The sequence below is a fragment of the Diospyros lotus genome, chromosome 1 (assembly GCF_014633365.1).
Source record: "Diospyros lotus cultivar Yz01 chromosome 1, ASM1463336v1, whole genome shotgun sequence".
Lineage (NCBI taxonomy): Eukaryota > Viridiplantae > Streptophyta > Magnoliopsida > Ericales > Ebenaceae > Diospyros > Diospyros lotus.
In genome coordinates this window covers 23328111-23345297 of record NC_068338.1, presented here as the reverse complement: position 1 = coordinate 23345297, position 17187 = coordinate 23328111, and the positions used below count along the sequence as shown (strand labels likewise).

Genomic DNA, 17187 nt, shown 5'->3' with positions numbered 1-17187 from the left:
AATCATTAGTTTTTCACAAAACCAAGAGACCGTTAACTTAGATTAGAGGCTGCCGACATGCCGGCGCTTTTTGGACGGGGGAACGCCGCTGGCGTGGAGGTGATTGATCACCGGCATTTGATTATTAGTACTAAATAAAGCCATAATCCAAACGTGGTGTATGACCGTCCAGTCAGATCCTTAACGGATAGACATCGTCGACCTCAATTCCGCTTCCGTGGTGCTGTTTGTCTACTCTTCCCATGGTGATTCACGTGCCCCTTGTTACTCTCGCATTCGTCCTTCTCTCATGTCGTCACACGCACTCTCTCTCTCTTTCTTGTCGCTCGATATTTATGTTATTGTCGATTGAGTCTCAATCTTCTCATAATCGTTCTCTCTCACCGTTAGCCTATCGTCTCCAATTTCTTAATGCTTAATGCTCATGCAATTGTCGATGTTGTGGCTTGATAGTTGATGTTCTGTTCGGTTGAATTATTTTTTATATTAAAATTTATATTTTTAATGTACACTTTATTTTGTATTATAATTTTTTTACCTTTTTAAAAAAAAATCATTTTTCTATTTTTATTTTGTATTGAAAATATTTTTCATTTCCATTTCCGTTTCTATGCAACTTAAATTTTATTATTATGAATCAATTTTCTCCTTATCGTTAATAAATGATATTAGCTTTTTTTTTTAAATTTCATAATACCATCATTTATTTCAATACAAATATAGAAAGAACAAAATATATATATATAATATATGGCGGTCAATTGGCCATTACTGCCATTATCAAATCCATTTTGTAGTTTGAATTGAACTCAAAAAATTGGATTTAATCCATTTGATCCCAAATACACACATAAAAATGGGGAGAGGAGGGAGAATGTGTGAGAAAAATTGTCATTGTTTTTTTTTATTCTATCGACAAGTTTTATTTATTGTTGAAGCTTGCACCATTGTCGACAAAAAACCTAAATTTGGCAGCCAAGATCGAGAGATGTAAAGAAAGAAGAGGTTGATAGTGATTTTGGTGCTTCAACCTAGATTTATATAAAAAGAATGATGCAAATATACACACGTGCGTGCACACACCCATAAAAATAGAAATAGATATATATATAGAGAGAGAAAAAGAAAAAGTGAGAGAGATTGTCATTTTTTTTTTATTCTATCGACAAGTCTTACTATTGTTGAAGCTTGCACCATCGCTGACAAAAAACCTAAATTTGGTAACCAAGATTGAGAGATATAAAAAATGAGAAGTTCGATAGTGATTTTAGTGCTTTAATATAGATTTATATAAAAAGAGAGATACAAATATACACACACATATATATAAATAGAAATATAAAGAAAAAGAGACTTTTTCTAATATCATTATTATTCATCGATATTGCTTTCACATCATCTCTTTTTATTTTTTTCACTCCTAGACAAAAGATCAATTTTTTAACAAAAAACACCCATCATGTTATAATGTTCTTTTATCGAAATACAATAATTGGTAATGATTGTGGCCGTCGTCGAACAAGAAAGAAAGAAAATATATATATATATATATAACGATAGAAAATAAAAAGATTAAAAGAGAGAAAAACAACTCAACAAAGAGCACAGGTAGGAAATATAATGAGAAAGAAGGTGCATGCTGTTTTTAAAATTATAATCTTTTTATCAGTCTTATTTATAAACTCAAGACAATGATAAAAGTAAAATTATTATATATAATGGGGTAAAATTGATAATTTTAAAACATATCCACGGCGAAGGCGACAAGATTTTCTGCGACGTTTTCTCGGGAAGCAAGCAACCCAATCTATCCCCTGCATTGCTCTATAAAAGGAAATCGGGATCCAAGGCATAGTCACGGTAGGAAGGAAGGAAGCAAAAGGAGAAGAGAAAAGGAAAGCTGAGAGGAGTAGTAGTAGTAGAATGATGAGCGGGAAGTATTGCTATGTGTTCTTCTGCATTCTCGTCACTGCGATACATCGCAGCGGCTGCAGCGACTCTGAGGCTTCGAGAATCGGTAATGGTTCTAGCAAGGGATCGCTCAGCCGCCGCAGTTTTCCAGAAGGTTTCATCTTCGGCACAGCCTCCTCTGCTTATCAGGTAACCGTTACCGGTCACATTTCCCGATTAAAAGCCAAAACTTTCTGCGTCGATTTTGCGCCGTCGTGAAGTTTCTCCTCCGTTGTCTCTCTGGCGAATTTTCATTTGAAGTGTTAGTAACGGACTCTTCTAACAATTTGGACTCTTGGATAAATCTTATTCTTTAAGAGATTTTTGGAGTTATTCTTTTAGTTTTGAGAATATCCATGAAAAATAGGAGCAAATTTAAAAATTTATGTGGAGGAAAGTTGAAATTTTTTTTGAAATATAAAATTGTATTACATAGATTTTGGAGTAGGTTATAAATTTTTTTTAACTAGGTTATTATTAAAAATTAATTTTTATATTAAAAAATATTTTTTATATAAAAAATTAATTTTTAATATAAAAAATTAATTTTAATTGTTAGTTGCCTGAAACGTTAATCCGTCGAGTCCACAGCTAAAGCTTCCTAGAGACTCTCTCCATGGGAGTCCGACGAGAGTCTCCTAGGAACTCTCCTTCAATTAGGAATAAGTTGGATGGGTTTCCTAAATGCCCTTCTCCTAGAAAGGTTTTTCAGATTCTTTGTGACTTTTTCTTTTATTTTGACGTATGAGTTTATCCTTTATAGATTTCGTGGTTGAATCAATGTATATCTATTGAGTGGATAGTTTTGCTTCAATTCCTTTTTCACTTAAGGTGTCCCTCTAAATTTTTCATTAGATTTATTTTACTGAATCTTAGTCTACATAGACATAAAAAATAATTGATACACTTCTTAATGAGAGAAAAAATAAATTTAATGAAAAATGGATGTTATGATAACTATCCCTTACTTTTACTCTCACATGTAATCTGAGAGGGTTGATTTGAATACTGGTCGTGGTTCTTGAATGGTTTGTGGCAAAATGCTAAAGTTAGTATCTTCTATTGCGGACATCAAAAATCCTTTTCTTCTGATACTTCATCCGTGGTCGAGCAGCTCACTAATTCAAAATTGCTTGTGCCTCTGTACATTTTCTCAGTACGAAGGCGCTGCCAAAACAGCTGGTAAAGGGCCTAGCATATGGGATACCTTCACCCACAAACATCCAGGTCTCTTTCTTCTATATCCTGTTTTAATGCCATTTTACAGAATTTTTCTGAATCATCTTGCTGGAATTCTAGTAAAATCAATTCCCACCACTTTAGTTGTACCCTGTGAAAGCAAATGTACGAGTACTTGGAAAACTTTTATCTAAAAATTTCGGTCATTGGTTTCAGGTAAAATAAAGGATGGTAGCAATGGAGATGTGGCCATCGATTCTTATCATCGCTACAAGGTATATCTCTGTCAAATTTGTTTCTTTGATCTATTTCAAACTTAAGCAAAGGATTAGATGTGAAGACCCCTATTACGATAAATGGGTGCTAATGGATATGGGTAGACCCGAGAACCCATCTGAACAAAACTCCGTTGTGCAGCCTTAATGAGCCCAAACCAGTTTCTGGCTCACAATTGGTTTTTCCTCTTCAGTTCATCTTGAGTTCAGGCTTCTAACAATAATAACAGTGACTTAGTCTTAATTTCACAAGGCAGGTCAGCTACATAAATTCTACACTTCCATTCATTTTTATATATAGCCATATCCTTTGTATGGTCATTATATCCTATAAAATGCTTCTGAGGGCTGGCTGCTGGATACTGTCAAAAGTGCAGAAAAACAGGATTAGGGAGCCACTTTGACCTTTCGTTTCTCCTAGGTAGTAGGTACAGAGTTTTGGACTTACTGAATCTTAGCACAATTAACCTAAGGAAAATTCTATCCCCAGCCCACAAATTACTCTACAGTCCATTTCATGCAAAATTCTATCAAAATTTTAAAATTCCCATTTTAACCCCGCCCACTACTTCCTCCGACCATCTTAACCGCCGCCTCACCTCTCTCTTTTCCTCCCACACTATATATACACATACACACAAACACATAGAGAGAGAGACTGAGAGTGGGTCGGCCACACACACACATTTATATATATATATATACACACTCTCACACACACATATATATATACACACACGCAGGGTCGCGGCCATGGACTCAAACCTCCGCAGCCACGGCCATGCAACCGGTAGCCGCACACACACACACACAAACCAGCAAGCGCGCGCGCGCGCACACACACACACATATATATACACACAGCATGACTGCGGCCATGAAACCCAACACACACACACATATATATATATACACACACTCACACACACCTATATATATATATATACACACACTCACACACCATGGCCACGGCCATGAAAACCTCCGCACCTTGCGGTGCGGGGGTTTCAGCAACCTCCGCATCGCGAGGTGTGGGGATTTCAGCAAGCCCCGCCACCGCGAGGTGCGCGGATTTCAGAAATCCCCGCATCTCGCAGTGTAGGAGTTTCTGCAACTCCCACATCGCGAGATGCGGGGAATGCCCGCACCTCACGGTGCGGGGGTTTCTGAAACCTCCGCACCGCGAGGTGCGGAGGTCTTCATGGCCGCAGCCATGCTTTTGTGTGTGTGAGTGTGTGTATATATATAGTAAAAACCATGCGTGTGTGTATATATATATGTGTGTGTGTGAGTGTGTGTATATATATATATATATAAATGTGTGTGTGGGTCGGCCATGCCGACCCACTCTCTGTCTCTCTCTCTCTCTCTCTATGTGTTTGTGTGTATATAGTGTGGGAGGAAAAGAGAGAGGCGAGGCCGCGGTCGAGATGGTCGGAGGAAGTAGTGGGCGGGGTTAAAATGGAAATTTTAAAATTTTGATAGAATTTTGTATGGGGTGGGCTGTAGAGAGTAATTTGTCGGGCTAAGGATAGAATTTCCCTTAACCTACCTATGTTTAGGAGACAATTCCCCTTTTTTTCTATGTTTTCTCTTAATTATAAAAGGTCCATTTTGTCCCTGGAAGTGGCTGCTGGCTCAGCAAACCACAAAATATGGTTCGCTCTCAGGAAACCCATCACATTTTTTCTTCCTCTGAAATTTTGCACACGCTTAACTAGAATATTTGGGGTACATTGCCTATTTTTCTGGATCTTTCAAAAATAGTTTAGGCTCTCTAAAATCCCTTGTTCAGTTTAAGCATTTCAAAGGTTCATTTTTTCTGTCAATCTACCATTTCTTTTGTTGGTCAGAATCAAACTACATTCCATGGGGCAGTGCCCCCAAACAGTTTTTCTTTGTTATGAAACTTTTCCAACACCTTAAAAATCAATTGATTTATCATTTTTTTAGATTTTTTCCAACTCCCTTAAAGTCCCATATCTATTCATGACTTCTCGCCAAGTTTTCCTTAAAACTAGATCAACTAGCTAGAATTTTTTAGCTTAACACTCCTTTTTCTGTTTGTTGTTCATGAGACTGTCTATATTTTTTCCTATCCTTGAGAATAGTCTATGCTGTTTTTGAGTGTGTCCCATATCTGCTCATGACTTTTTTTGTGAAAGTTTCCTTAAAATCAGTGCAACTAGCTAGATACTTTACCAAATTTTATACATAACCACGATTAGTCTTAGTTCCTTGGGTTCTAGAGCAACCTCAGGTGGCTAAGTCCTCCAAATCATTGTTTCCCTCTAAAAACGAATCTTGCTCGACCCTCAGCACTTTTACCCATAATGTCAACAAGGCAAGGGCCTACTACAGAGGCCACCTAGCTCCCCAGCTATTGGCCTTCACCTGGCACAAGGCCAATGCCCATGCCCTCACAGCTTTATAGAGCTTATAGGAATCCTCTTCTAACATTGTTCGATCATTTTAATTGCCTCATCTCACTAAGCTCCCACAAGAGGCTTCTTTCACGGCCAACAGCACCAACGAGGTTCTCCAAGTATTATGTTTAAACTTCAGATATGCCTTGTTGTGACCACAAGTTCATAGCTCTTCACAATTTAAACATTTATTTCCTGGAAAGAATATTCAAACATCAATCAGCAGACTGTTCGCCACTTGAAATCATTTCTATAACATTCTATGAGTATGTTGATCTGCAAACCACCGTGCAAACTCGTGAAGAAAACATGCTGTACAATCTTATTTCCACCGTTACAGAATTCTCAGTCACAGTACATCAAACTGCATTTCTGATTACAAGGAGTCTTTGAATCCAAAACTTGCACTCAGAGTCTCCAAATCACCATCTGAGCAGGAATGAGGGTATACTGTTTATTGGAACAATTGAAGACATAGTCTCAATTCCAGCAAATCTGGAACACGTGCAGTCCACCAACATGAATACAGAGATACTCAAACACACACACACACAAACAGATTCAATCCACAACTCTCATAAAACTGAATTTAGCACTGCTACTGACCCTAATCAGCCAGTCTACTTCACTGTTTCATCAGTTAAAGCCTTAAACTGAACTGAGAATAATGAAACAATACATCACAAAGAACTGAGCATACTTGGTTGTCTTCTCCTCAATTCTCATCCTCTTAGGCCTGGTCATTGTCCATTTCTGGAACAAGTGCATGCATACATATAATCAGTGAACCCACAAGACCATGTAAAATCCATTCAATAGAATGCTTTGTAAAACTTGGCATGCTGTGCCTGTTCAACCATGAAAGCACAGCCTGAACGCTGATCCTTTCCCATGTCACCTTAAAAGCTAACTTGATTTCATGCTCATGTATGAAATGCAACGAAATGGTTTATACCTCTACAGGAATGCTCATGTATGTTCTTTCTACGGCTGGTTCTTCTTCTTTGTCTGTTTTTCCTCCCTTCCAGCACTGCTGTAAGCAACTGCTCTTTTCTTTCTCCTCAGCCTTCTTCTTTCTTTTCATTTCTTTTTTATTCATATTGTCTCTCCTTGGAACTAACAATGGTTCTTGCTTCTATTCTGCTTGGTCAGCCCCTTACAGAATTCAAGTATCTCTCTCCTTGTAACCTCCCCTGTTCCAAACCATTCCTCTCCAAAGGCTGGCGAATCTGTTTGGCTCCCATTTCAGCTGTCCTTAGCTCCTTTTTTGGTCCTTTTTGACATTCTTGTATTCAGCTGGTTCAGTTAGCTGGCTTCCCAGCTGGTGGCTCCCCCCTCCCCCCAACACATCCCACATCTGGAAGCTACAATTATACATAAATGCTCTTATTTTTTTATGATTATCTTAGGCCTTTAAGTCTTGCTAAAGTCCAGTACAGCCCAGTTCAACCTGGCTGATGCAGTAGCATGCTGCTGGCTGTTCTCTTTCTCTTTTCTTTATAGGCCTAGATTCTTTTATGTAATTGTGAGTAAACCATTTTCAGCTTCAGCAGCTCAAATTTAGCTTGTTTTATTTCATTTTCTATGCCTCTTTCTCCTTCTAAGCTCATTAAGATAGTGTCCTGAATCATATGCCACCTATAATCCTAGGTCTCTAGAGGCTTCTTTTCAGTAGAGGGAATTGCCTTATGCTACCCCTTGCTCTTGGTTTCTGCTAATTTACCCAGGGGCCCTTATGCCTTTTTTTCTCCTAATTCCTTTGTATAAGAAGGGTTACATACATGGATATTTAATTTTCCTTTCTGTCACTAAAACCTTTATCTATAAATGTACCCTAGGCAGGTGTTACACTAAAAATACTTGCTGTTCCATTGAATATATCCTTTGCAATGGGATATATATGGGAGATGACTGGAAAGGTAAAGTACACATAGCCAACCCCACACCCTAGCAGATTAAGGGTTGTGATGATGATGAATGGTATATTTATGTGATAAACTCATTTATATATATTTTTTGTGGGGATAAGACTAGTGTGATGATACTAAATGTGCCCTCAACAATATTGCAGGAAGATGTGGGGATTATGGTAGAAATGGGCCTGGACTCATATAGATTCTCGATCTCATGGTCTAGAGTGTTACCAGGTAAGATAATCATCATGCAATTTCTTTATGCCATGTTTGGAACAAGGATTTAAAAAAAAGAAAAGAAAAGAAACATCTGTTAAATTTACACAAGCAAGGCATATTTACTTTCTTTCCATTTTTTCTCATCCATAAATTCCAAATATAGCATTGGTTGTATGCACTCTAAAACATGCATTATGTCTGGAAAAACTCCATTGATCAAAGAACACAAGGAAATGAATGGACATCTGCCCACTATTAAATCAATAGGATCATATATATATTATAGTACATTTGAGGGAGAAAAATAGGCATTTGATTAGTTTAAATACATAATGGTCCAATCAATACATGCCATGCAAAATTTTGCTTTTGTCACCTATACATGCCTAACTTTCTATGAGTGAAACTTGAATTCCAGGTGGAAAGCTAAGTGGTGGGGTGAACCAGGAAGGAATCAAATACTACAATAACCTCATAGATGAGCTCCTAAGAAAAGGTTATGATCCAACTCTGTAGAATAAATAGTTTTATGTTTCGTTTCTCTGATTTCTTTTATAAATTTTTGATTATATGGAATCAGCCCCTTTGAAATTATCTTATGAACTATTGTAGGTATAAAGCCATTCGTGACTCTATTTCATTGGGATCTTCCACAAACATTGGAAGATGAATACGGAGGGTTCTTAAGTCCTAAAATTGTGTAAGTAGCTAAACATTCATCTAATCTTCCATATTTATTAGCTAATCCTTCTATGATTTCTTTTCATAAAATGGACTAATGTGTACTTAAAACAATGCTGGGGCATATAAAAAATTTGGTTAATGATATAAATACCCTTGATAAATAAGTGCAAAACAAAGACTTAATTAGTACTTATTTAATTTTCCATTGATGATCGGATTTATAGGGATGACTTCAAAGATTATGCAGAACTTTGCTTCAAAGAATTTGGTGATAGGGTGAAGAACTGGATTACATTGAATGAGCCATGGTCCTATGTCACAGGTGGGTACGTAGATGGTCACTTGGCACCAGGTCGATGCTCATCTTGGTTACAGTTAAATTGCACGGGAGGAGATTCAAGCACTGAACCATATATTGCGTCACACTACCAACTTCTTGCTCATGCGGCAGCTGTAAAATTGTTCAAGGAGAAGTATCAGGTAGTGGCTAAGAATACTAGAAAACTATGATTCATGTTATTAAACAGTTTCAAGATTCTGCTAAATTTAACACTATTCTAACCATTTGTCAATGAGAAATTATTTTGAATTTAGGATCAATGCTACAAAAGATTTGCAATTTTTGCATAACCAAGTGTATTGAATGGCTGTTATTATCAAATCTCCATTGTGAGCTGCAGGCATCACAGAAGGGCAAGATTGGAATTACACTTATAGCACATTGGATGATACCTTATTCAGAAACAAAGCAAGACCGGCATGCTGCAAAAAGGGCTATTGATTTCATGTTTGGATGGTGAGTAAAATAAATTGTGATTAATATTATTTGCAATATCTTGTGCTTGTGTTTACTAGAACTAAATATATTGTGGAATCATTTATGCCATGCCTGGAATTAGAATTTGTCTCATTATTGTAGTAGCATGTTTAAAAACAACAAAAATAACTCTAGAATAAGATGAATGATCTTATGAAAACAAGTAATCTGAAAATGTAAAATATATTCTCTCGTTCATTACTATTTTTTTTGTCATCTTTTCTCTCATTCATTACAATGAAAAGGGCAAACAAATCTTGTTATTTACTTTTCTGAGATTATTTTGTGTGCATGTGTGTGTGTTTTCTTTGAAAAGTTTCGCCTTTTTTTAAAAAAAATAAAAGGAAAAAAATGAAATTCAAACTTCTTCAGTTTTAAGCAAAGATGTTGCTCTGGTCCAAACAGTACTTTCAATGTAAATCATGGCCTTCTCCACTGCTATAATTGTTAATCTTTGCTGTTTCTGATAAAACTGTTTAATCCATAGTTTATTTTACCTTTCTTTTTGTTCTTTATCTTTTTCTTTTACTGGTTCTTTTTGTTTAACTGTTATTAATGTCTCCTAACTTTGTCTCTTGGAGGTTCATGCACCCACTAACAAAGGGTGATTACCCTCAAACCATGCGAAATCTCGTGGGGGAGCGACTTCCAAAGTTCTCAATTGAGGAATCCAAATTGTTGAAAGGATCATTTGATTTTCTTGGGCTGAACTACTACACTGCTAATTATGCATCACATGCACCTAAATCCAATGCTATAAACATGAGTTATTACACAGATTCTTGGGCTAACATCACAAGTAAGTTCAAATTCTCATTAGTTTGCACCATTAATTAGAAATATGGATGTGACTTTATGCTAACTTCACTGATTACTTGTTCTATTAGATCAGCGGAATGGGAGACTAATTGGTGAACAGGTAAGAAGTTGGATCTTTGGTAATTCTAGTGTTTGGTTGAGGGTCTCTTTAGAATAAGTTTTTTAATTATTTTACATTTTTCCTGCTTAGAAAAAATAAAAGCAGCTAGAAGTTATATTATTATTTGCTCATCTTACCCAAGGGTGTTACAAATCATTTCTATATTTTTATCTCGAATAATAACTTTGTGTAATTCTCACTGCAGGCTGCTTCAAGTTGGTTGTGTGTTTACCCAAAAGGGTTTTATGATCTTCTCCTCTACACAAAGAAAAAGTACAACAATCCAGTTATTTACATTACAGAGAATGGTATATTAACAACTCAAAGTTTTTCATTCAATTTTATTATCTAAAATCACAGAACTGTCCAGAAGCTATATAATTTCAATGTATAAGTTGAGGATGATCGCTTTCATTTTGTTACAGGATATGATGAAATGAATAACAACAAATTATCACTTGAAGAAGCCCTCGTCGACAAGAAGAGGGTAGATTACTTTTATCAGCACCTTTCTTTCCTTCAACAAGCAATCAAGTAAGTTTTCAAGATGACTAATGAAATATGTTTCATTTGGAAGATGTGTGAGGAGGGGATACCGATTTTTGGATGTTTTCTCACAGAAAATGTTGTACTGAAAAGACTGTTCAAATGAGAAAAATTATCAAATAGAAACAGAAAGCTCAGTTTTCTAGTTTTCAAATTTACACTGACTAACATCTTTAGGATGTTTTTCATTATTTTCTCAACCTTGGTTATGCTTCTATACAGGGATGGTGTTAATGTGAAAGGATACTTTGCATGGTCATTGCTGGATAATTTTGAATGGGACTCAGGCTACACTGTTCGATTTGGTATCAACTATGTTGACTACAAGAATGGTTTGAAAAGATACCCCAAACTTTCAGCCAAATGGTTCAAGAGTTTCCTCAAACATGGAGACAAACATTAAGAACACAACATTCCTGTAATAATTTACACGCTTTCATTGCATGAGTATGCAGAATAAAGTGATTTTCCTTCTTTCTCTTTTTGTGATTTTTGTAGTGATTTTGGTGTAATTCAAGACAATGATTGCAGTTCCAAATTAGTGGCAAAAACATCATACAGATAAAGAACAGAACAGAAAACTAACTGTAGATTTGGGTGGGAAAATATCATAACAAAAGTACCCATGCAATGGCAACTATAAATAAGTGGCAGAGACATCATAGAATAGATTTAGGGCATTTTTGTCCAGGTAAAGTAATCCTTATGGTTCACCATCGAAAGAAAACAGTGGGCACATAAATCTTGTGTGATTTTGAGGCGTGTAGAAGTACCATATTCAAAGTGATATTTTCCCTACTAAGTTTGTTGTAAAGTTAAGGCAAATCACTTTCAGGATACAAGGTAAGGCAAGAAGAATCTTATTACGTGGAATAAGGAATCTTTTGGTAGATGTGAGTGTTTAATCAAGCCATCAAACGCAGCCACTTAAGAGAAGTTACTAAGTCTGCAGCTTAGTCTCAAAGAACATCTTATAAGGCAAGAACTAAAATGGAAGCAAAAGACAAAGGTTCAGTGATTATTAGAAGGTGATGCAAATACAAAGTTCTTCTTTTATTTTGAAAAAGGTTAGAATTTTGTTAATGCAAATAAAATTAAGAATATATGTAACTACTGTTAACGGATTTAAGTCATTTTGTTGACATTCTCGCATGTGTTGTACATTTTTTTTATTGATCAATGATTTTGAGCAATTATATTTGATGTTTGAAGATAGAATATGCATGTTTATAATCAACCATGATTGTGTGTGAAATTTCAAAAAAATCGGTTTAGGGCACATTTTGTAATTTGGTAAAAGTTTAGGGACTAAAGTGTAAATAGTGAAAAATCCAAAAATTTAGATTCATGAAGCCGTAATGATGTATTTTTGATGCATAATGAGAGTTGATGTTTCGTCACCTTTCGATTTTTGAAAAGACTATTTTGTCTTTTTTGACCAAAATGACTATTTTGCCCATATAAAAGGAAAAATGACTATTTTTAGTCATTTTAATTGGAAAAATAGATTATTTAGGATCATTTATTATTAAGATGAATTTCATATTAAAATGAGAGAATGATTAATCACATTTATTCATTTAAAAAACAATTAAACAAAAGGATAAAAAAAAGACTATAAAAAAAATATGAAAATAACCTAATGATAACTTAGCATTCTTATCACCACTAAAAACAAGTTAAATAATGAGAGGGAGTGGGAAGGCTCCATCCATTATTACCCATTAGAAAAGAAAAAGAAAGGAAAGTTGGTGTATAATCAATACTCGCTTATATTATCATATTGCCTCTTTAACCAACAAAATCACACTTTAATCAATATGTCACCACAAATTAAGGGAGTGGAAAGGCTCCATCCATTATTACCCATTAGAAAAGAAAAAAAAAAGAAAGTAGGTGTATAATCAATACTAGTCTATATTATCATGTTACCTCTCTAATTAACAAAATCACACTTTAATCAATATGTCATCCCAAATTAAGAGAATGGGAAGATTCCATTCATTATTATCCATTAAAAAAGAAAAAGAAAGAAAAGTAGGTGTATAATCAATGCTAGCCTATATTATCATGTTACATCTTTAACTAACAAAATTACACTTTAATCAATATGTCACCACAAATTAAGGGAGTGGGAAGGCTTTATCCTCCACACCTTAGTATGAAAAGAGAGGGATAATGCTCTTTTGTTAATCATTTTCTCACACTTAAACAAAATTCATCTTCTACCTTCTTTCTCTCCCAAGCTTTTCTTACCTCCATAGCTCCCAAGCTCACTTTAAACACCTTAGCAGCTTTATTCAAGCAAGAATTAAGAGGAAAAACATCTGAGGCAAGTTCCTAAACCTCTTTTCCATTTTAGAAAATTCATTCTTTTCATTCTTGAATTTTTGTTTTTGAAACTCTTATTTTCGGATAAATAGACCTTGCTTTACTCTTTAGGGTATAACTCTTTGTGATTATATTTGATTTGAAATCCGTTTTTTCTTATAAAAACTAGACATCATAAGCTTCATTTTAGACATATTAGTTGAATTATTTGACTAAGTTTTGAGCCCATAATAGCCTTATGAATCATTGCTTAAATTAGGAATTTACTATTTTCGGGTAAATTGACATTGTTGTATTATTTGGGGTATAACTCTTTATGATTATATCCGATTTGAAATCCATTTATTATTCCAGAAATTAGAGATCCTAAGATTCAATTTAGACATATTGTTCGTGGTATTTGATCAAATTATAAGCCCAAAATAGGTTCTTGAAGTCACAGCTTGTAATATGGAATTCTAGAATTTTTCTTATTCAATTTCTTTTTGTTTTCGTTATACTCCCTATGTTTGATATTATGATTCTTGCCTACTCTATCATGTTTAATATTATTGTTCTTCCTTGAATACTTTTTAAATATTGTTCAAAAAGCCTAAATAGGGTTTCGGTTCATCCTATATTTTTAAAGGAATGATGTTTTTCGTTATATTAAATTTTATCTTTTGATGATCCATGCTTCTCTAACTTCTTGATGAATTATATTTATTCTATGATATTCTATTCAAACAGTATGTATAACTTCATATATGTTGATTATTTGGGTTTATTAATATCGTTAGAAGGCACTAGGGTTTCGGTAACTCTAGATTACCTTCATCGTTGTAAAAATTATGCACATGGATAAAATTACTTATTTTGGTTTAAAATTCGCCCAAATTGAACCTAATGATATCAAAGAGTATCATGGCCTAGAGTAATGAGAAGATAACCCTAAACATGTCTAGAAGACTTATTTTATATCTAGTCGACAAAATAACCGAACATGCTAATCAGATGACATGATCCCTCATAAATCATGTTGGTTGTTAATGTGTACATTAATTGATTTTATGTTACGGTTGATCGTGATTGGGGCTATATGTTAAAAATATACATCCATGAGCATGATGATGTGTATAATATATGATTATGTATGAGCATATGTTTGGAATATTTAAGAATGTATGATCATGTATGAATACATATGTCTTGAAATTGCTCAAGTGTTACATGATGATTAATTTGCACGGCAGACAATGGTCTCAAGGTATACCCATAAGCTCGGTAGATGAAAATCTGATGCGAGGGAGTTTCAACTCACTATGCTCGCTTAATGAAAATCAGTGTTGATGGAGCTTTGACTCACTAGGCTCGCTTGATGAAAATCAGTGTTTGCATGTATATGATCATAAGTCAGGTACGTATTTTCAGGCTTTGAGTGTCAGTGTGATTTACGTGGGCCCCAAGGGCCATATGGGTGCATACATGCATGTATATATTTTTATATGATATTGTGAAGCATATTGTGGATGTGTTTAATGTAAATAAGTAATTCTGTTGCTTGCTTCGATTCGTATTGATTCTTGTCTATTTTAAAATTATACTTACTGAACAAATCATATTTGCTTTTACATCATTCAAAGTAAGGGGAAAACGAAGGTCAAGGGTGAGCTTAGTGGAGCTTGATTCTCGTTGGATATATTTGTGTATGGAACAATCACGATGGAAAAAGTCTTTGGGAGTATTTCGGGTGCAATGGCAAAATTGTCACATTTTGTTATATGGAACATTTTGAGAACTACGGATGAATAAACCCTTAACGTTTGTATTAAATGAACTTATGATTTTAATATTTATTTTGTTTTTGCTTTTTAAAAAAAATTAAAAAATTATTTACTTGAGTTTTTATCTATACCAATCTTTTTGGGATTTTCTCTTAGATTCCTATGATAGCAGGATCTCGATCTCTAAGAGAGGGTCCTCACAATATATTAGGCAATAAATGATCCAAATAACAACACCCACAAAACACTACCAAAAAGTAATCTAAACAAGACCAAAATTTGAAACATACAACCACAATTAAAGCTGGAGAATTAGAAGCCTTTTGAAATTGAAACTGAGATTTATCATGTCAAACTAGATTTAGATCAACTCTTCTAAAAACGTAACAGATTGACACTTATAAAAAATAGTAAGCAAGACTATGAAAATAAGATTTCCCAAGCTTGTATCCAATAGAAGAAGTGTGTAATGGCAAGCATGGATAGAATCGAGGCAAGTACCAAAACATTATCAAACACAATTTTATTCCTTTTCAACCATATAGCCATAAAGAGCAGTGCTACTTTGCTCGACAGATGCCCCAAGTGGCTTACCGAAGGGTATTAAAAAGACTAAAATGCCATCGCCCAAATTACAAATGTGCAAAATCTGCCATTACCTGCTACTCTCTCCATTCTCCCTTCCTATGGCCGTTGATACAATTGCCAACTACCACTGCCGTCGCCTGGCTGCCATCGCCTCGCCCCACCAACCTTTGCTACATCCTTGGTGAAGGGAGGATGCAATGAAAGTCAGCGAGGCGAGGCAACAAGGCGATGGCAACGAGGGGGCAAAGCGAAGGCAACGGCGGCTTTGGGAAGAGAGAGAGAAGAAAGCAACGGGCAGTGGCAGATTTTGCAAATTTGCAATTTGGGCGAGGACAGGTTAGTCTTTTTGACACCATTCGATAAGCCCTTCTATACATTTGTCGGGTAAAGTAGATTAATTCAACCATAAAATACTAAATAAAATGAATAACAATTGTTTTTCCATAGATAAAACCTCCCAACTAGTCAAATAGATCCAAGGTACACTTGGGACCAACCCAACATAACCTGCACCACTTGAAGATATTGCACCAAAAATTCCAACTTACCTCACATAGGAGGAATAAGTAATCCACCAACTCCTCAGACAAATCACACAATGGGCATGCAATATTATAAGCCCCCAAGATTCCCTTCCTTGCTAAGTTCACTTTTGTGTTAATCCTGTAGAGCCTAAGTAGCCAAGTAAAATTTCCACTTTATAGGTGATGCAAGAGTAATCTAACCATTCCTAACAAGCCCCAATGATTGAATACTCGTGTTGAACACAACATTAGCTTCCAATTGCAGGCACAAACATTTGACTGGAAAGCCACTACTTGTCGTCAAAGACCAGGTGATTCTGTCTTCAAATTAATATTGAAAGACTAAGGAGATTAGTTGCATAAGATCTTCCGAGTGTACTGATTCCCACTAGGATAAAGAACATCTCCAATGCATATTCCAAATCCATAATGAACCTAACTAAGAGCCCACATTAGAAATACAATGATTTTTACCCTCCATAATTTTTAGTCTTGTGAACCTCTCCTTTAACACAGGTAGTCCCAACTAGTTTTATCTTCCCAAAATCGCAGTTGGTCCCTATTTCCAACCCAAAACTTATACTGCTATTAGCCACAGTTCTAACCTCTGAAGAGTCGAGACGAGATAGAGAAATATCCTTCCAAACTGTGTTAAAATGACAAGACGAAATAAATGAAGGAGGCCAAAAGGGACTAACATTATACTTGTCCATAGTAACATCCTATCACAAATAGCCATCCTCCTTAAGGAGTCTCCACCACTATTTAAACAACAAAGTGTTATTTTTACTGAGGATATAGAGCCCACCTGAGACCATCAAACTTCCTGCTTAATGCCACCCGATCCCATGAGACGAGGGCCAGCTTTTTCCCCTCACTGGACCCATTCTAAAAGAAATTTCTTTGTAATTTTACCAACTTTCAGGCCTCTCTTTAGGAATCTAAAAAATATTTTAAATAGTAGAGCAGAACATTAGATAATACTGCATTGCGGATTTGTTCTCTTGCCTACATCAAGTTTGCTCGACGCAAGTATGCAAGGGGGATGGGGTC

At 35.4% G+C, this 17187-nt stretch overlaps 1 protein-coding gene across 2 annotated transcripts; it reads left to right on the top strand.

The window, feature by feature from the left end:
- Window positions 1–1832: 1832 nt before the first annotated feature.
- On the top strand, window positions 1833–11412 carry LOC127799154 (beta-glucosidase 12-like). Of its 2 annotated transcripts, none has more exons than XM_052332911.1 (13): window positions 1833–2100; window positions 3108–3177; window positions 3346–3404; window positions 7902–7977; window positions 8381–8458; window positions 8575–8662; window positions 8871–9126; window positions 9327–9442; window positions 10045–10262; window positions 10351–10382; window positions 10588–10690; window positions 10808–10916; window positions 11151–11412. In XM_052332911.1, the coding sequence occupies exons 1-13, from the start codon at window positions 1924–1926 to the stop codon at window positions 11329–11331; spliced, it is 1563 nt and encodes a 520-aa protein (XP_052188871.1). In that variant the 5' UTR covers window positions 1833–1923; the 3' UTR covers window positions 11332–11412. The 2 variants fall into 2 exon arrangements, with proteins under 2 accessions (XP_052188871.1, XP_052188878.1); XM_052332918.1 differs by lacking the exon at window positions 1833–2100 and adding an exon at window positions 2547–2653.
- The last annotated feature ends 5775 nt before the right edge of the window (window positions 11413–17187 follow it).